The sequence below is a fragment of the Cryptomeria japonica genome, chromosome 9, assembly GCF_030272615.1.
Source record: "Cryptomeria japonica chromosome 9, Sugi_1.0, whole genome shotgun sequence".
Taxonomy (NCBI): domain Eukaryota; kingdom Viridiplantae; phylum Streptophyta; class Pinopsida; order Cupressales; family Cupressaceae; genus Cryptomeria; species Cryptomeria japonica.
In genome coordinates this window covers 673,115,331-673,137,522 of record NC_081413.1, presented here as the reverse complement: position 1 = coordinate 673,137,522, position 22,192 = coordinate 673,115,331, and the positions used below count along the sequence as shown (strand labels likewise).

Genomic DNA, 22,192 nt, shown 5'->3' with positions numbered 1-22,192 from the left:
GACGGTCCATGATATGTTGAAGCTAGAAGTAGAAAAGAACAAGAAACTAGAGAAAGAAGTGAGTGCGTTGAGAAGCTACCTGCAGCAGTTCAAGGAACCGCTAAGGAACATGATCCTTCAAGCACACCACCACCTCTGCTTCCTCCAGACTCAATTGATAATTTAGAGAAAATGAGAACTTCAACTCATTTGATGGAGAGTTGGATAAATAAGTCTTTCAAGAAGGCAAATGCATTTGTAAAGGAAATAGTAAGGATATTTGATAAAGTCTCAAAGTGTTCTTGAAAGAACTCAAATCCTCATGGCAGCCTATGATGTTTTCACTTTCACCAGAGATCACACCTTGCCTAGACTGCAAGCAATGAAGAACTTACCTAAGTAGACTTCGATGAATGGACGAGTGTTGAAAGATGGACAGTCACCTAATTTTCAGCAGTGGTATAACTTGCTCCGAATGAGGAAGGTCATCTTCGACGATATCAGCAGTGGATGCACTCAAGTAGACGATGCAATAAATGTGATACATGATAAAATTGTGGAAGTAGCCAAAATCATGCTTGAAAAGGAGATGAATGAAGGAATTCACATAGATGTCAATCAGCTGATTGAGAGAGTGAAAGTTATATTCTTCAAAACAGCCAAATCACCTTCAGACAAGCAGCTAGAAGACATACACTCATTCATGGTACTTGCCAACAAGACTAAAGACTTCGGACCACGATGGGAGAAAACCTTTGCCTCTGCCATAGACGAGGTGAGCTTCACGGAAGATCAGTTGAAGAACGTGTCTGCTGCTCCAATAACTGAACTTGAATTCATGGTGTCCAAATTCGTTGAATTTGCAACAAAAGAAAAGGATAAGGGAAACAAACTTCTAGAAGATAGTTTGTTATGATCCCATGTGGTGTTTTTTTCTCATTGGAGGATTTTTCCTCGATGCTTGTGCCAAATGGATGTCACATTCGCATTGGCTGATATTTAATAATTTGCAATAAGATTAGATTTTGATGTAACAAACCCTTACTACATTTTAGGTGGCAAGATCTTGGCCCTTGATTCTGATTTAATCTTGGCCATTCATCGTATTTGGGAGTGCTATATAAGCCCCACTCCTTTCATTTGTAAAGGTTCAATTAAAAGAGTTTTGAAGAATCATTGGTTTGATGCTGCCAGAAATAATAAAATCATTGAAGTGTTGGTGACTTATTGTATTTTAGAGCATTTGCTTGTTTCTTCATCCTTTTATGAGAGAACTTAAAATTTAAAAAGACAAAAAAAAAAGAGAATAGAATTTGCTTAAGTATTTAGATGAATGAAAGACTCGTGTGTATGATTGATAGTGAAGCTCTCATTGTTCATAACTTCATACTACTAATACTCATTGATGGTGAAGTATCTTGTGTAGTCCACTAAACTTATTTCAGCCAACCTTAACTTCAATTGTTACTCCTTCATTGATATGCTTCATCTTGATGGTATCTAAATTTGTAGTGGTGATTTGAAAATCATTAACTCTCCCTAGAAGATCACACTAGCCTTGTGAAGATGTCAATTGCATGTCAAAGCAAAGCTTGGTTGAGCTCACTTGAAGTTGTCCATTACTCTTGCATTCTTAGTGTTAGTTTAGCATCCTAAACCTTACCTCTTTTTCACTTTTTTATCAAAAATCATTGGTAGTAGTAGGAAAGAGCTACATTGCAACATCATTTGTAAACAGCATTCCTTGTGATTGAGAAGTTTCATCTCCTAGAACAATTACGTTAAGTCCCCTTGGAGGAGGAGCAAAACACATCAAACCATTGAAGCCATCCAACACATCAAGACCTTACATTGTAAACCTTGGAGTTGTCTGAAGTGATCACATAGTTCAGCATTTGAGAAGTCTTTGTTCAAGAGAGGATAGAGTATTCGATACTTTATTCTGTGTTCGATCATGCATGAAACTCACATCAACACTTACCTCATACCAAGTTCATAAATTTAAGGAGTTTCAAATTACTTACAGTTAGTCTAAGCTATACAGTAAGGATTTGTTAGTGAAAATTTTGTTGGAAGATCCAAATAGTAATATGAGGGCATAAGTTGTACTCGAAGGACAGACATAATGACTTTTGAAGTGACAGTGTTAGAGAATTTGTGCCAAAGACTCGTATTTTACGGAAGGAATAACACAGCACATCAATAAAGAAGAAGGCATACACTATGGTAGCTTATATGCCCCACACCATCCATACTTTGTGATTCCATCTTTCAAATTCTTTGCCTTATCTTCGTAGATGACTTTGTGTGCCTATTGTGTTGATAGATTTCAGAGATCAAATTCATTGCAGTTCTCTTTATTATTTTGAATGAAGCCTACTATTATAAATCACATTGTCTGGCATTCTAAAAGGAACTCTACCTATATTTCTTTTAATTTTTACATTTGACATATTCGTATCCTTTCTTATAAAATTCTTTCACATAAACCCATTTACTCTCTTCATGAATATGTACATAAACTTGTAAGTTGTATCAATGTATACTTCCAAACATAAGTGGAAGAGAGAAGCATCTCCTGCAAATAGAAGACGGACTATAGACTCCTAAATGCTGTCCCTGACAAATTTGTCCACCAGAAAAAATTGAGAGATAACAAGACCCATGGCTCAATTATACACACAAATAAAATGTACTAGACAGTTAGTTTTCTAATAATACTTGTTATTAATAAGGGAATCAGAATGTTGTATCAGTATACAATTAGAAAATATTCATGAACTAGTTAAGTTTCCTAATATTACTTGTTACAATAAAGGAATCAGAATGTTGTACCAGTATACAATAAGAAAATATCATGAACTAGTTAACATAAACAACTCAAATTCTGAAGAATGAATATGATAACTTCTGGATTTGATTGTGTTGCTTTTTTTGTCATCAACGTTTCAGGTCACACTGTGTGATCCATCATCAGGATGTTAAGAAATGCCAAGATATGAAAGATAGAAAATTGCAGACTTAGGAAGGTCATAAGCTATAAATGAAGAATTGGGTATAGAGAAAGCCAACAGCACAAGGACCAAGGAGAAGTAAAAAATAATAAAGAAAGGGGGAGGGGTCAACAAAAGTTAAAAATATTAATAAAAGAGAATAAAAAGAAACAAGAAGATAACTAACAAATGCAATCCATGAAAGAAAAACAAGAAAACACGCAACAAAAAAGGCTAACACTATGACAGGCAAGAAGTAAAATAATGAAAAAATGGAGAAAATGAAAAATGCTAATAAATCAAAATATATAAAATATCCTTTTATTCGCTATGCTTCATTAGTAACTTGATACGCAAGAACACACCTCATATCTACATGTAAAAACGTAAAATGAAACAGACCTTTCAGATTGACTCAAATTCTAATAAATCAAAATATATAAAATATCCTTTTATTCCCTATGCTTCATTAGTAACTTGATACGTACGAACACACCTCATATCTACATGTAAAAACGTAAAATGAAACAGACCTTTCAGATTGACAATATGATTAGAACTTACTCCGATAAAGAAATGCAGCCACATTGGACCCCTCACACAGCTTTGGACAAAAGGCATAACTGCAAAATAGTTAAGTGTATCAGAATAATCCTTACAAATATACTGTATACTGTTCTATAAGTTCCTATATGATCACAAGTTTGCAAGAAATGAAACTTCAGCAGAGCTGACATCAATATGCTACAACAGTCAGAAATCTATTGGATTCTGCAGACTTTATTCCACCTTTGGATTTAAAGTTTTGTCAGCATTGACTCATCATTTCTGTCCAATGACTGCATGAAGCAAGAGAAAACAAAATCTACAGCCATGTGGAACATATCTGTTATGAACAGCATGTTGTAACTAAAATTTATACTAAAAAAGAAAAATCATTTATAAAATTATATCTAATCCAGATTTACTATCATCCACCTACATTGTCTCTCAAAATTCTAAAATTCTTCAATACAATGAAACATCAAACATAAAACAAGAAAATTTGCAATTTGGAAAATACTAGTGCCTGATGGCACTACAAATCAAAAACTAACACACAGAGGTAGACAATTTGCAAGCAAGATTAAGCTTTCAAATTGATTGACATATAGCTAGCAAATTATGGCATTTGTATCCAGAAAAAACAATTGGTGTGTTGAACTAAGACATTACGCGACAATCAAAAAATCAAAGGCAAAATAAATCTGATCATGTCAAAGCAGGATCTTGAATGGTACTAGAAAATTTAAGAGGTAAATTAAATTGACATTTTTTTTCATGATGGAGAACCAGAACACCTATTTAAAACTATTGATCATCCATAATGTAGTAACCTATGAAGCATAATTTTTCACTCTGCAAAGCAATAGGTCAGAAGTGTTCACCTCGGTTAAACCCATGAAATGCACCCAGAGTTCCTCCAGCAGTTGTTCCAACCTGTGTAGCATATAAATATTGAAAACAATACACTAAGAAAAAGCTACAAATGATGCTTGATAGCTTTTACTTTCTCTTAACAAAAATTGCACAAAAGAAAACATATGCTGAACTCCAAGTGATTAAAGAGAACAATATATAAATGATATTGGAATTCAAATTTGTCATCTACATTAGAGAAAGGAAAAACACTGTTGCTGAAGGAAATAAGTTAATAACCTATATGGTAGCACCAATCCACATTATACCATCTAACTGAAAATCCCGTTGGTTCAGCAGTGAAGGATACCAACAAATGATTCATAAATGGTCCTGGGTCTTGGGAAATATCCCTTGCAACTATAGATCGGGCATTCTCCTTTTGATCATCAGAACCTGTTTTCCATACAGGAGGAGACTTTGGGAGAGGTTTCAAGCTTGAGAGATCAGCCATTTTCTTTAGTAGTAGGGAAGCATGGATTTGTGCATAGTGTTGGAGAAAATAGTAAAAAGTCTCCTTGCAGATCAACATTGTATCAGCTGAAATAGCATCCGTAACTATCATCTATTAGAGGGTGCCATGGCCTCCTTGATATAGGGAGTTCAAAGGGTCAGTAAAGCCAGTCACTGTGTCAAAAATAAATGGTTGCAAAAGATGATGAAAAAATTCAGGGCGGAGAGGTGTGAGAGGCAAGGAGCAGATCAAGTTTAAGCACACGTATAATGCTAACATCATCTAAGTTCTAACAATGTGTAGTTCTTGAGACCAGCAGATGTTTGGATAACAGTTCCAATAACTCTAGTCTTGCTAATCAGCTAAAATAATCAAAGTTGTTAAGATGGTCTATCCTATTGTGGCAGCAAGAGACATTGATGATTCCCCTATGCATATCTGTCAATTTCCTTCCAAGAACGAAGTGTTGGGATGGATATTGCTCCAACATGGTTTATAGTTGAAGACCGTGCTTCAACAATCTGCGGCTAAAACTTCTTACAGGTGAATTGTGGAAAACTGGGAATTATTGATTGTATTTTAAAAATGTCCTGCCAAGAACTTTTGTACATGGTTTCAAACTGAATTTAATCCATTCAGTGCCCCTTTTCTTGCAGAGGTGCTCTACTTGGTGACAAGTGATGCTCCTAGGTTTTATGGCACACAATCTTATTCACTACCATCAAAATTCTGAATCGTGAGAGTTAAGGTGCATGGATACTTTGGTGAGCACCCTAACTTCTCAGCTTAAAGCAGTTTAAGATATTTATGCAACATTTAGGAATGATTCCAAAGCTAAATTCAACAATTTCTGTTAAAATATGATTTAATTGCCTCTTAAAGCACATGCTCAGCTATAATTACCCTGCTGTTAGACTTGTGGTAGCAGATATAGCAAAAAAAATATAACTAATGAGTAATTGGACAGGTCTGCAATCAAGTCAGCTCAGACTGCCAATTTCTTATATTTGGGCACATTTTTTGAGGCAACAAATTGCCAATAAATCTTCAATCAAACAAATTTGGTGATCCAGGTCGACTACAATCACAGATAATTTAGACTCTGTGCATATTTTTTATGGCAAAAAAGCTGCCAACAAATCACAAGTTAATCATGAATATATCTCCACAAGTAGTATGTCTACATAATTTGCTTTTCGTTCTGGGTCAAATTTTTTCATTTGATCAGTGGCATAATTCCCAAGGCTGCCAGTTTTTCCTGTTATTGTTGGCTCGATTCCTGATTCCAGCTAATCACAAATAAACTGCAATTTCTTCATCCAGTTTTTTCAGTTTACCTCTAAAATACCATTTTTCATTAAGAACCTTATTCTCACATTACCTAATTAATGCTTTATGGCCTCAACATTCAATTTCTTTAAGGGTTTTGGAGTTTGGTAAAAAGTGATAAATTATGAAAAATGATGTGTGCTACGAGGGTCTATGTGGCTATGAAGTCCTTAATTTGGTCTGATGACAAGGGGTCCACCCCTTGACCCTGCCTTGTATAGCACCAACGACACTACCCCAAGACCCCACAAGAGGTTCCAATCCCCTGCTCTGGTTTTAAAAAGAAAACAGAATTGTCTTTGGCTGAACCAGATGGAAAAGCTGTCTTTTCCTTTATTTGGCATTAAATCAAAAAACAGCAGTTTTTTCTCCATAATTTTAATTTTCTGCATTTTTTAATTTGCCAATTTTTTCCCTGATTAACTGAAAAAATCTTATCTTTTGGTTAGCTACTTTACTCCTGAGAAAGATTTTTGCTACTATGGTTAGACTGATGTAACTCTTGCATTCTCTTTAGTAATATAATATGCACTTCTAAAAAAAGCAATGATATTGTAGGTAAAGATCAAACAATAGCAGAAAAGATATCAAACTATTTGATTAAATATGTATGTGATTGCACCAAGTAAACCAGGTTTAGCTAAGTTATCCCTGCAAATTCACATAATGGATAAACAACTAGTGGCTCAAAGAAACCATACAGATAGGAACACTCAACAGGTTTCTAAGTATGTTATCAGAGAATGAAGCAGAGAAACAAATTTAAACTAATGTGCAAAAGAGATTCATTGCCTTGATTCCAATTCGTTTCTCATATGCAATGCCGGTGAGGAAACAGAAAAACGAGATGAGAAATAAGATAAAGTAGGTGCCACAAGAGTAGACCAACTACATTGCTGAGAAAAAGAAGATAGCAAAGCCAAAAAATTAAAAGAAACAAGCAAAAATGCGTTGAACAGGAAGAAAGCCTGAATGCATGGATTGAGAGGACCAAAGAACCATGTGTAATGCGAGGAAAAAAATAGACTATATAAAGCTTCATGAGTGAGTTTCAGAGATGAGTCCTTGGAGGAGAGAAAGTGAACATAATGGCACACATCAGACAACTAAAGAGATTGAAAACAATATAGGTTATTGGAGAAGAGAAGCTTGATAATTGAAAAAATTTCAATATGAAGAGGTTAACAAGATATAAGCCATCAGAAATGCATCAGATCAGAGGAAAGAAATTGGAGGAAATTTTCCCACAGGATGAGAGACGCTGGAGGGAAGGCAAGAACAAGGATGTGGTGAAAAGCGAAAAAATAAATGAAAGACTTTCAATGAGTGGAACTAATGTGAAAAAAGAACTAATGTAGGAGCGCAAAAAGCTAATGGGTATAAGATGATTCGTCAGGAGGGTTGCATGATAATTGTATCTATTACATCAATGAAGATTACCAAACTTAAGAATTTAAAAAAATAACAGTAGAGAGTTGACAAAAGTAGAAAGAAATACACCTCTTCTTTTGAAAACATGCATCTTATATTACTTCAGAGACCAAAAGATTGATATGTACAGTTATGTTTGCAGTCAAAAGAATTGTAATCTGATTGATGTTCCATTAAAGATGAAGACTTTAAATCTAAATTAAATACAAAATTTTAATCTGGGCTATGAAAGATTTGCATGGACACCAAAAGATTAGATCCTTCTTCATTAAGCATCAGGCAAAGAAACAATTATCGATGAGACGAGCAAAAAATAAAATCAAAAGACTCAAAACCAGGCCATTATGATGAGAAACAAGAAGAGAGAAACTGGACATAATATCTACAGTTGACATTTCAAAATAACACTTTTTATAACTTTTTGAATCTTATATTTACTTAAAGTTCCAATTGCCAACAATTCCTCCATATTATTCAATACAGTGTTAACGAAAAGAAAATAACGGAACCTCATGGAAAGTGAAAAAGAGAACAATGATGAGAAAATGAAACGAAGTAGATGAAAAATGGAGAATAATGTACCATTGTAAATGTATCTCGTACAACAGGTGCCATGGTCCAGCCACTTATATCCTGCATAATAAGCATCTTTTCATTTTTATTTTTTAAATAAATCTCAAGCACTGTAAAAGGCTACAATAACTGGTGGACTATAATGACTTAAGGTAAAACACCTTGTTAAGAAATAAATTTAAAAAACATGTAGTTAACAGAGCCTGAATAGTAAGTAAATTACAACCTCGTAGATTAGAGTAGTCACTCCACATAGAAAAGAGTTGTTGAAGAAATAATTTTCAATTAAGCATATCTGGTTTTTGTCACACAAATTCTGTTGCACCACTAGGTGTATAAATACATAAAATCCTTTGGAAATACGCACAGAAGATTTCTGAAATCTCCTGATTTCATCATTTGGTATTCAAGTTATCTAAAAAAAATGAGTACCATTGCATTCTCTTTGTTATCTGATCTGTTGATTTAGAGTAGTTGAAAAAAAGGAAAAGCTCTATAGCAATCTTTAAACTTCAACTGAGAGAAGCTCCATGGCACTCTCAAGAAAAAATCCTTTGCAACTAGAGAGCAGACAAGAAGGCTTCGAGAAATTTCAAGGCAAGGCAAGTGAATAATAGAAGAGAAGGAAAACTGGCCTCCATCACAAACGCAGCTCTGGATAAAAGGAAAAAAAATGAGGTTGAAGTGCCCAAGCACATCACTCTGTCAAAAACAAAATAGCAGCAGCAGGTCAAAAATGAGAAAGCATAGCATGCTTCAAGAGAAATCAAAAGATTCTGGCAAAATCAACCAGCTTTTATGAAAGAGGAGAAATAGTCTTGCACATTAGAGGGTGCAGGTACACATGCGATTTCCACATTAGAAGCTGCACACAAAATAAAAACATGAGTGATGGAGTCAGGCACATAAAATAAGACAAAAGTACAGAATATAGCTCATAGTAGAGCACCCAGGATGCACATGGGAGGTCCAAGGTTCAAGACCTAGCTAGCCCATTGAAAATAAAATGGAAGCAGCCAACAAAAAAGTTTTTTTCATAATGCTCCTCTTTTAAGTTATTTCTATTAAAAATGTAGTTCAAGTATTTTTCTTTGAAGTTATACAATTTTTTTATTTAATATATACTTTTCAAACTATATCAGTTTTAATGCAGACACTTCTGGATTAGATTGTGTAATTTTTGATGCAAAAAAATCTTTACACAATCTAATCCAGAAGCATCTGCATTAATTCATTATGGATTGTGGAAGCTTGATATCATTATATCAATTTTTTTAAAATAATCCATACCCAGCCTGGAGGAACTAATTAATTTGCTTTAGTATGTTTTAGTACATCTCCTTTGAGACCTTTCCATGAAAATCTTTCCCTTTTGTTTGTAAGTCTTGTAGTATCCTTGATGCCCTAACAAGGAGTTGTCAAGGTAGGTTTTCAGAATTTCCTTTTTTATCTTACCGCAGAGTGATGTATATTTTGTCTTTGTAAAGGATGAGGTCATCAATGACTCGGTATCTTTCATCTTGTACCTTCCCTTCTAATATGTCATTTGAGAGTGCATCCTTAGCATATTCTATAATTATGGATGTTTTCCATTCCGTGGATATTGTTGTCATGGAGCCAAGGTGGGGTCTTCGTGATAGGGCATCAGCTACAAGATTTTTTTTCGATTTTCCTTTCATGTACTCGATGTCAAAATCATATCCTTGCAACAAGCTTACCCATTTTTGTTGCCTATCATTCAAGTCCTTTTGGTTTAGAAAAAATCTCAAACTATCATGATTGATTTTCACTACAGATCTCCCACAAATTAGGTATTGTCTAAACTTTGCTAAGGCATGCATGATTGCTAGCATTTCTTTGTCGTAAACAAAATAAGTTCTTTCTATTTCTTTGAATTTTCTACTTTCGAAGGCTATGGGGTGTTTGTTTTGCATTAACATTGCCTCAATGCCTTCCTCCAAAGCATCACAATATAATTCAAAAGGTGAAGAGAAGATTGCCAAAACAAGGCAAGAACTAATTACTTCTTTTTGTCTTTCAAAGGTTGCTTGTGCTTCTTCGTTCTTGGAAAATGCCCCTTTCTTGGTTAAGTCAGCTAAGGAAGCTCCTATTGGAAACATTGGGTGGCCCATTCCACTTGTCCATGCTTAAGGGTTTGGGGACCCATCAAATAGTCCTCGTAAAAGGACTTTTTCACCATTAGGTTCAAAAAATATATCCAAATTTAGGAAATCTAGGATGCAGCAACCCAAGGAGTGTAACCATTGGGTACACAAAATCACATCGACATCCCCCATATTTACAATGTAAAATTTGTCTTTGACTAGATGCTTACCCAAAGTAATGTTTAGTTGGGAAATTTTATTTGTACACAGAGTGGTAGATCCATTAGTTAAAGCTACCTTAAAGCCTTTAAAGTCCTCGATTTCTAACTTTATTCTTGCAACCAAATTTTCATCAATAAAATTGTGGGATGCTCCACTATCTACAAGGGTTGTCACTTTTTTCCCCTTAATAACACCTCGTATTCTGAAAGGATGATGCTTGGATGCTTTTAAGATGGAGGCCAAGATTCCACATTCCTCATCCTCTTCATCGTACCTCACTTTTTTACTTGGGTTTTCTTCTCCTTCCTTTCTTGTTCCTTCATTGGATATTGCTCCAATATTATGGGCTTGGCTTATTTTCCCACATATATGCCCTGGTTCCAAATCCTCTTTGCATTTGTAACACAAGTTTTTTCTTTTAAGGTCCCTCTTGCTACATTTATGTCCAAGCGTCCATGGCTCTTTGCACTTGACACACAACTTTTTTCTCTAGGTTTTCCTTTTGCTTACATACATGTTCGGGCTCCCATCTTCCCTTGCAATCATAGCATAGGTTTTTCCTTCGGAGTCATAGTCAAGCATCCCTAAAAAAGAAATGGTGTTTTATGCCTGTCCTTCCCATAAAAGTGTTTATCTTCTGGTGTTACTTTTTTGGAGTAGCCTATTTCCCTTGTTTTGGTGGCATCAAGTCGTGTGGCTTTTAGGATTGCTTCTTCGAGTGTGGTAGGGTCAAAGGTGTTGGCCATATGATGGAATTGATTATGTGTTGCATTGATGTTTTGTCATTGATGTCAACACTTGCTGTTATGGTTGTTTATCGGCTTCCGGTAGAAGGATTGGATTGGGAAGTTAATCAGTTGATTGTCACCGGTATGATCTAGTTGATGGAATAAGTTTGTATGGATGGTTCATATGCTTTTGAAGTATGTTTCAGTCAGTTGGTATTGATTTGGTGATCAGATGCTATCTTATGTTCTAGTAAGCTTGCTTTATTGGTCCGGTAAGGGTTTCACCAGCAGAGCTTTATTGAAGATCTTTGATGTAATGCATAAATGGTGTTGGTGCAGCTTCTAGAAGGGATTCAGGATGCTGATGGTGATTATGTTCGTGCCTCGACTAATTGGTGCCATTGCTTTGGCGTGTGTGGATCTAATTTAGGTTCGGTGTTTGCATGAAACGTGTTGGTGGATCATCAAATACGCTTCCGGGATGTTTTGCTGATTGGATGATATTTGTTTGGCCTTAGGCCGACATGTGTTATGATTTTATTTAAGGATTATGTAATGGATCTATTGTATTATCATTTGTTTGGCCGACCTAATTGGTTAGGTCCCGGCTTGGTATAAATATATGTAAGATCTCATTGTAGATCATATATGGGAATAGGCAAGGAGCGAATAATGTAATAATCATTTGTGGAGAGGATTTGGTCGATCATAGGTGATCGAGTTGGGTATATGTAAGAGGATTTAGACCTCCAGTATTGAACTTAACCGGAACTGTAATCTGGCATATTTGATGCTATCACCGGCGGTTCTCTCTGGATTGTAGTCCAGACTCAAAATAGCTTGAGGTGGTTGACATCTCTGTAGTTAGTGAGACTCCATTGTGATGAGCAGTGCGCTCTAGGCAGTGTGCCTTCCTGCATGAGGAGGCCCCTATTGTAATCATGTACTTGCTGCAGAAGTATCATCTAACTGTGGGTAGGATTCCCATCGTGGTTTTTCCCTTTACCGGGTTTTCCACGTACAAATCATGGTGTTATGTGTTATGGTTGCATGGTATTGATTCTCTGGTTTTCATTTATGCTTTAATGCTTAATCAGTTATTCCGATATAAGGTTTTAAGTGCTTTAATACACATAATCTGTTAACAACTGATTCACCCCCGCCGCACCCCCCCCTCTCAGTTGTTCACCAATTATCCTAACAAAAGGCACTTACTAGGCCATGGATGGTATTTGATAATTCCTCTACAAATAGCTAGGTGAACCTTTCCTCAGATATTCTAAAAACCATGACTGCTAGTCATTGGAATTCTGTCACATAATCTTCAAGGGTTCCTTCTTGCCTTATTCTTGTTAATTCTTTTAAGTATTTTTCTGGATGTTTTTGGTCAAACCTCTCAATGAGTTCTTTTGTGAAGGGGTCATAGGTCTTTATTCTCCAATGGTTTTGGATGATTAAGCCATGGTGCCACTAATCATGGGCGACCCCTTCTAGATGCAATATGGCAAATTTAATGGTGTCTTCTTCTAACATGGGTTAAGTGAATGGGTCGTGATTTTTCCTAACCCATCAAAGTTAAGAATGCTAAATTTACCTACTTTGTGTTGTAGATTTTGTTTAGTTTGATTCCTCTCCCTTCTATGAATACTTCTTGTCCCAACCTCACAATATATTGTGAATGGAATGCTTCTCTTGACTTCAGGGATAAGCTTTGCATATGCTTTGGCAAGTTCAATCAAGTTAGGATTGGGAATGTTAATCTCCTCATCTTCCCTTGACGGCACTTCCCTAGTTAAGAAGGGAGGCCGAGTTGTTCTTGGGATTGATTCTAATGTAGTTCTATTGTCACTTTCAGATTGGCTAGGATTGATATCTCTCTCATTTCTTTTATTGGGTCAAAGAGTATTCATTAGAATATTAAGGTTTCATGCATCCAACAATACACTGTATTTACAAATAGTATTCTATAAATAAATTACATAATTGCAGTTAAACTTAGAGAGAAATGTAATTAATTAACAAAAAGCATTATGATCATAAATAATCCTTATTGAAAACAAAGTATCCTAAATTCATATGGATCAATTTCTTAGCTTATTTCAATCAGCCAACCATTTTAGGAATACAATGGGAAAGCATGACAGGGCGCCAAGAGACTGTCCTCCTCAACCAAGCCCAGGGGTACAGAATGAACCTTCAAGTCATTCAGCCCCTTCACCCACAAGCAAACAACTTGGGGTGAATACTTGATGAGGGTACTGGTACTGCTGCATCTCCCTACCAAACGTTTCACATTGATTCCAGATATGATCGCTTGATGGCAATCAGATAAATAATTACTAATCTTACAATTCTTGATGGATTGGCAAGTTAATTAAATAAATAATTCATAACTTCCCTTTGTATTATAGAATGCTGTTATTTTGTTTCTGAATTATTTTTCTAATACAAATTTAAATATTTAATTTCCTTTATTGATATTTATTCTTATTTCTGCTCGATTAATTTCCTTGATGTTCAGATTTCTTATTCTCTATTTCCACTTGATCATTCGATGCCTCTACAATTGAGGCTTCCTTCCTTTTATACCCTTCATAGTGAAAAAGGGTCATACCTTTTTGTCTTGAAGAGATGCACCTATTCACAACTGCTGCCCTTTCCTTCCAGTCACACCGGTTCAAGAGTCGCTTGCTTTAAAAATAATTAACCATCACCTAAAGGTGGATGATAATTAATATCATCCACTCAAAGCAAATAAAAATTCTCTGTCCTTAATTAATAATTCATTTGTATGCTGGTCGTCCCCATCTTTTAAATTAAATGCTTATAAAAAACTCTTTACATTTTAGTTGGCCCTTTGGATAAATTGCTGATCTTTTCTTACCCTAGTCGGCCCTTATTTTGAACTCCTAGGGTAATCTCTTGCCTTGGTCGACCCTTGAATTGGTATTTCACCCTTGGTTGGCTCCTAACTATTTCTCAGGTTTTAAAGACTGCGATCTGTATTTATTAAGGCAGTTATAATTTAAGAGGCTGCAACTTCTGTTAGAATGGTAGGTGCATGACAAATAATATAGGAGGGGAGGGCAGTGGGGTGGTGCTTGTGGCAGGATTTTAGTCAAACAAACTAAAACAAGCATAGTCAATATAATATGAGTGGTAATTAAATAATTACTTCCTAGGTTAATTTATTTCTTAGGTAGGTTGTTATAGGGGCACGCCAAATCTGGCTCCAAAACCGCACTATCATATGTCTGATAACTTTCATGTTAAGTGCACACAAAAACTGTAGAATAGGCACAGAATGGCTGCGAGGCTCAGCAGAAGCATTGTGGCTGCTGTCCCCCACTATAGTATAACACGAAAGTTATTGGTGTACAGCAGGGCATTTTTGGAGCCAGAATAACTGCAGCCATTGTTATAGCATGTGAGTCACTTTACCATTTCAAGTAAACCAGTTGAAAAAATAGTTTTGAGTTAGTATTATTTGGTTTTCATAAACCATATTCTTTTACATCAATGTGTATAAATATGAAATCAATCCTTAAGAAATACACAAGGATGATTAAGAAATTTATCGATTCGATCACTGAATTATACACAAAAAAGCTACCAACAAACAAGGTGTTAACATGATGCAATCTAGGCAAGGGGGTCCAATGAAAAACAACCTAAACCTAGCAACTTAACATTTATCAGTAACTGCATGTGCCAAAATGAAAACAACATAATTCTACTTGAATCAATTTAAAAAATCTACCTTGAACGAGCTTACAAACATGCTCCCATGAGCCTTCTACTTTCTCAATTAGTGATGGACCAAAATTGAACTATTATTTTCCTTCAATAAATGATTTTTTATCAAATCTTGCCCTCTCCCTTTTTCCCCACCTCTATTCTGCCTTTTCCTACAGTTCCCCCCTAAGCTCGGCCTCTTTTCTTTCCTCCAACAATCTACCTCTCAATTCCCTGCCCAGTTGTTACACTCATTTCTTGAACCATAACTTCTACAACACACTAGTAAAGATGCTTCACCATAGCACAAGCAACAGTTGAACTGGGAATACTATCCAACTGCCCAATACTTTGATCCAACAACTGCCAACAAACTATTGTCCAAGAAAATGTCCACCAAAGAGAATAAGAACAGTCCCCAAAACAAAACAAAAAGTGAAAAGCCACAGTCGAGATAATAAAAACTTCCCAACGATGGCAGTTTTATTACCAAGTGCCACTAAAATAGAAAAAAACAAAGCATGGCAATTTTTGGGAAATTGAACAACTGCAAAAAAGAAATGATACTACCTACATGACATTGTTAGCATCTAAACCGTCAAGAAGCAAATCAAGAAACTGGATTTTCACCCCTACAATTCACATGCAGCTATAGCATATTCATTCCAATGTTTCTCGTATTGCTGAAAGCAATGAAATAGTATTCCGATACTGATCCTAAAAAAAGATTGTCACCCAAAGACCAGAAGGAAAACGAAAAGAATTCATCATGCAAGTGCAAGACTTCGCAATTGTTTCAACCTGTAGCTCATCTGTATGCAACTTGTAAGTGACCTATACCATAGTTATAGGTAGGTCTGTAGCCTAAGAGTAAATCTACAGGTAACCTGCATCCAATCTGTGGCCTAAGAGAACACCTACAGGTAACCTGTACCCAATCTGTAGTGGCCTGTACCCATTCTATAGCAACCTATAGCAGCCTTCCAAATATACATGTATGATGAAAAGCCTAATGGACAAATGCAACCAAAACTAAAGAAAGCTGAAATTTTATTTAAAAAATTTAAAAACTTATTATTATTTTCGGTGATGCACGATCACTTATGGACCTTGACGCTCCTATCATAACAACTTTTATTGTTTCCATAAAATGATGCATTAAATTAATTATGTGGATGCTACAGTGGCAAGTCAGTTATTTCTGAAACATTCATTGCACAGGAACAAATGAACAGAATTTTCCAACCAAACAGTACAATCTAAACTGTTCATAGCCTTATACCATTATAAATACAGAAGATTTTTAAGTAAAAACTCACTTATAACTTCTAAGAAGTAATCTAATTCATATTTTTTATAAAGAATTAAATTATATCATGATTATATAGATTGCAACTGCACTATATTTTTCACTAAAGCCAAATGAGTATAAACTTCAATCAAAAAGATTTAGGAAATCAAAGGAAACTGGAATATTTAAGCCTGTATGCATATCTTCGAAAATGCATTCACATTTTCCTATATCGTGTATCAAAATCTTCTCAAATTAGACAAAATATACATATATTTTTTAAATGTGTTCAGCATTTTTTTCCTGTTTTATCCTCTTATTAAATGCAGTGATGATAAGGACTAAAAGCATCTAATATAGAGCATGTTCGCCATAGTATAACAAGTTCCTAGTTTACCCTCATTTCCATACGATAAGTAGATTTCTTCTACAGTATTTATATAAATAATATTCTAGGTAAATTTTAGTCCCTTAAATATAAGCATGATTCATAAATGTAACCACTTTAAGTGATAATAACACTAGTGTCCAATAAATGCGACATAAGTTTTATGTTGAAACAAATGACAAAATATTTTGTGTAATAACTCACACCCACTGTATAGAATTGCCTTGAAACTGCTTGTCTATTCATATATGTAACCTTGACAGCCCACGTTGTAATATCACAACAAGGAATACTAGCTGAAAGTCCTCGATGATTTTGATGAAATAAATGCATTCGATCATGGTATCTAACACCCTTAATAGAACAAATCCCCACATTAAAAGGGATGAATTATCATACAATGCTACAGAAAGGCCAAAGTCCATACTAAGTGTGATCAAATGAATCATAGATGCCAAAAAAAAACCCATGTTTACTAGGTATATAGAGTTTGTTTACTGAATTCTACTTCAAGTTCAAATCTTGAAATCCACAATCATAGCAAGAACATATCCTTTCTCACCAATTTCACACAATTGAAAGTAATGTTTTAGTGATATGAGCTGATCCTGATATGAAGTTTAAGCCGATGCTGGGTCTACTTGACCATGGTGAGGTCCATTGTATCCATCTTGTCTACACATACTATTCTTCCTATTTGCATTCCTTAAAATATGCAATGAACATTATTCCATCTATATATGTATTACAAAACCAATTGATGTAATGCACGTGATCCTCCACTATATCTTTATTCATATCCTTTTTTTGTCATTGTTTTAAGCACTCTTTGATGATTTTAAGGTGTTTATGGTGAAAAGAGGAATAACAATATTGAAAGACTAAATGAATTCAACCACAAAACCCTAGCCTAACAACAACAAAGATCCACCATAACATATGAAGATAACCTAAAACAATGCAAATCAAATGAAATCACAAAGATTATACCATCACATGTCCAATAGGGTTTGAATCTCCATTCTTCCTATCTCCATTGATCTTGCTTGATATATTTGCTCTCAGATTTTATGTGTGCACAAGAGCTCAACAAAGAACGGAAATGTGGTTGCAAGTAAGCTTGATCGCATATGAAAGTTTGAATGCTAGAAGGCTTGATTAGCTGATTAGAATGATTAGGGTTGATAATGAAGGAAGCATCTCCTTATATAGAAGACGCTATAAGAAATGGAGGGATAAAATTGAGAGGTGTAAAAGATAAATGGTCGGCTATGATTAGAGGGTAGGTAGAGAAAATAAGAAAATAATGAGAGGGTAGGTAGTGTAGGAATTAAGAGATGAATGACATGTATCATGGGTAGAAAAAGCTAATGAATTAATAAAGATTTATTTAATTAATAGAAGAAGTGGGATAATTAAATAAATAAAAGTATTTATTTAATTTGGAAAAAGAATTATTTAAATAAATAAATGTATTTATTTAAATGAGAAATAAGGCTAGAAGAGGATAAATGAATTAATTAAATAAATAAAGATTTATTTAATTAATAGAAGAATTAGGCTAAAATAATACATGACAATTTTAGGTGTCTACAAAGGACATCCCAGTGGTTTCTACACTGCTTACGTCTCCATTCATCTTTACTTATGTTTCCTTCTTCAGGACTTCATTGATGCTTTCTATTTCTGTAGCATATCATGGGTAGTACTCTTGATTCTTTCCAGCTTTACAATGAAAGCCCACAAATGTGCAAATAAGATCTTATATTCCTCCTAATTTTCTTTGAAATTTTTCAGTTGCTTTGCACAGAGAAGATAATCAGCAATCATTGGGGAATCAAAACTTAATCTCCTTTATCTTCTTTTAATCCAAAGGAAGTCCATGAGTTTTAATGCAGTTCTTGCCAGATTGTCTGACGTTTCCTTAGATTAGAGATTTCTTCTATAGTCTTCAATGATTTCTTCTTCTTGTCTGGGCCAATGTCTAGACAAGCCCTTTCACAGTCCTCTTCTCCATTGGCATCTAGATCAGGGAAAACAAATTCAGCAACTATGTTTAACTCTCTTTGCTAAACAAAGAGAATGACCCACCAGAGACAACTAAAGCATGATTTTCAACCCTAAATTATCCTCCAATTAGTTTGACTAAATTTGAACATACCTTGTCCAAAGAACAATATTTACAACGAATGACAAAAATATATACCTTATGTTTTTAACCTTGTAGTTTAATTTCTTTGTTTTGCTGTATAACCTGCAAATCAATTTATGGTGGACATTTCAATTTTATGAACAAGCATGAACATGAGGTGTCATAAAAAAGAAAATATTGGTTGTGCTGATGCTCATTGCTTTAGACGCTGAAATTTTTTGGCAGTTTATCCAACAAAATGCTATACTAACAAGGGAAAAGTTGGACTGCTATGAAGCACCAAGATAGCATGTGTGTTAAGAGAAAAAGGCATCCAGAACAATAATTGTCCAGAAATACCCTGTAGACTTGATAGCAAAAACCGGAAAAAAATACAATTGTGTCAAACAGTAGTTGATTACAAAGGCATGCAAGTTTGTAGCAATTAAAATGTATAGCTTCTGTGAATTCCATCAGGTCAGAAAACTCTCATCTTCAACAATCAGCCATTCAAGTGATAACACATTTGAGCAGCGGTGAAATACAGTATATAACTGAGATGATTTATAAACGGATTAGATATTTCTAAAAAGCTTGTTGATAGACACCTTGAAATGAGTTAAATCTAGGACTTATCACATTGATAATCTGGATTCTGAATATACCTTAAGTAAAAACTTGAAAAGTGGTAATGGATTTGTCAAAGAATTGTTCCAGTCAATTGTAAACTTCAATAGTTATGCAAGGCATAAATGGTTGAGCACTTAGGTCCAAGAGGCTACGTTGTAAGGTTGAAGAACACTTGAAACAGCAATACCCATATTCAAATCTGCCCATTAGCTCTAAGGTAACCAGAATACCAGTGTGCATAGTGGCAAGGTTGTGACGTAAGGAACATGGGATACATTTGAGCTTGACCACAGTTTAAATGTTAATAATGTGGCCCAGCTGCTCAAACTTGCCCCGTACGGCCTAAGTTTACCTCACGCTGCATTAAAAGCAATCCATAGCCTCAAGTGACATTCACCAAGGAAAACAAGGCTAAGCCAGCACTTAAAACTAAAGTGGATCAAACCTGGACATTGCTATAGATATGAAAATAAACTGCTATGCATCAAAAACAAAAGTACACGTGCACAATAGCAAAAAGAATTACATGTTATATTAAAGAACCAACTTTGTGAAGTTATGTTAGGTAAGTCTTTATAGGCAACATTCACTCTCATGGATATAGGATGCTCTTAACCATGACAAGGATTATTCAACATAACAAAAAAGTTTTGACACCAAAGCTCTGAAACCACTCTTATGACCACAGTGTTTAAGCAACCTAATTAGAAATGAAATTTAGAGTGATTAAATTTAGATAGTCACAACAAGAAGCATCTACCATTACAATCAACAAAAAATCAGAGGATCAGCTCAAGGAATTTCATGAGTTTGATCTCGATTTTGAGACCATAATTGAAACCACAGATGAGATAACAACTCACAGAACTTCAAATTCTACAAACAAAAAAGAATCATAAAAGCTTTAGCATTAAGACATGGGAGAAAATAATGTCCAGTGGACCATGCTCTGCTAATCAGGTAGAGCAATTGTCGTCTCAGGTTCAAGCCCTCTTGAGCATGACTTCATGCTCCTATTGCCACATATAATAGAAAAAAGTTGGAGCATCATACATATAATTCTCAGATGTACGGTTAGAGAATGCCATGAATTAAAATACATACCTGCTGGATTATTAAAATATAGACTTGAAACAGAACGATAAAATTTAATTTGGGACGGCCATGGGTGTAGTAGGGTTTAGGGTTTAACGAGGGTACCGAATTGTTGGATATGGGGGAGAAGCAACGGGGGCAGCGAGAAGAACCAAGCCCCGGTTTGATAGTGGGCTCGTGGTATAAAGTTCCTAAATCCTTCGCTTTGTCTTCTTCGGCAGCCCTTGCGCCCATTTTTGTCTCGTGTCTTTTGCTGCAGGTATTAAATCCTTACGCAGTCAAGTCAGTATTTTCTGAGTTCGTTTCTGTATCAAATGTAATATGAGATGTGATTTAGCGTGATTATGGAATTTCTTTAAAGTGCAGCGGCGGTGTCTCTAGGCTAAACAGCTTATGAAGTTTTTTATATTATCAAAGTGGTATTGTGATGAATGATTTTTATTGTTTTAAAGTTTCTTTAAGGGCACACTATTTTTACACAGAACGTATTACATTCACATATGAATGTAAAAACATCTCTAATAAAAATCAGAAGTATTTAATTTCAAGTGAAATTAATTATTTAAAAAAAAAACTTTTTATTAGTATTAATTAATTTTTAACTATTGAAATAATTTTAAATCTTATAATGTTAATTATATCTTTATTTTCACTTTCAACTATCACTTGAGTGTAAGTCATCAATCAATTAGTTTATTTTTATCATGTTAACTTGGTAATTATCTCAATCTAATTATTTCTATTATGTTAACTTGGTAATTATCTCAATCTAATATGAATATAGGTAATATCTCCATCATGCAATTAGTTTACTTCATAATTATCTCAATCTAATATTACTAGCATACCTATCTTAAAAGTATCTCAATCTAATATTACTAGCATACCTATCTTAAAAGGAATATAGGTAAAGTGAAAAAGATATAATATTTGTTCATTATTCCACTAAAAAATTATCGCAATGTCCGTAAATAAAATCCCATTTTTTAAATAATTTGACATAATGGATTTGTATTCTTGGTGTTTAGTATTTTAAAAGAACATTTATTTTACAGATGATTCTCTTCTATTTTAAGATATTTCTCGGCATATTTTACATATACTTTTTAAATATAAGTATACTAGATATTATGTCGAGTTATGCCGAGAGGCATCTACAACGACATCAAAATGTCCGTAAACAAAAATCGATTTTTGAAAAAAATTGACATGCAAATGATAGGTAAATGCATGAAATATGTCATGTTTCACTTTTTGTGGAGATGTTATTTTATTACTCAACTAAACCGGAACCCTCGCCACCTGTCTCCAACTAGATTCATAACTTTTTGCATGCAAGACTTTAATGGATTTGTATTCTTCATGTTTAGTATTTTAGAAGCACATTTATTTTACAAATGATTCTCTTCTATTAAAAATATTTCTCGGCATATTTTACATATATTTTTTTAATATAAGTATACTAGTATTATTATATTGTAATTAATATTAAACAATTATTATATTATCTTATCATTATATATTTATTATAATATTAGATTGAGATAATTACTAAATTAACTGATTCCATGATAGAGATGAAGAGAATTGATTAATTATTTAAACTCAAAGTGAGTGGTAGCTTAGAGGAGAAAATAAACTATTTATAAA

The 22,192-nt window shown here is 34.5% G+C and overlaps 1 protein-coding gene across 4 annotated transcripts in view; it reads right to left on the bottom strand.

The window, feature by feature from the left end:
• The window catches only part of LOC131054147 (uncharacterized), a 51,237-nt gene extending 30,206 nt beyond the window's left edge, over positions 1-21,031 (bottom strand). The window contains exons 1-4 of one of the 4 annotated variants that reach the window (XM_057988610.1): positions 20,648-21,031; positions 8,227-8,277; positions 4,400-4,451; positions 3,537-3,595 (exon numbers count right to left, since the gene is read on the bottom strand). In XM_057988610.1, the coding sequence (XP_057844593.1) occupies positions 3,537-3,595; positions 4,400-4,451; positions 8,227-8,277; positions 20,648-20,776 (291 nt within the window). In that variant the 5' untranslated portion in view covers positions 20,777-21,031. Of the gene's footprint in view, positions 1-3,536; positions 3,596-4,399; positions 4,452-8,226; positions 8,278-20,551 lie in introns of all 4 variants that reach the window. The other 3 variants (XM_057988609.2, XM_057988608.2, XM_057988611.2) reach the window with 3 other exon arrangements.
• Positions 21,032-22,192: the final 1,161 nt, after the last annotated feature.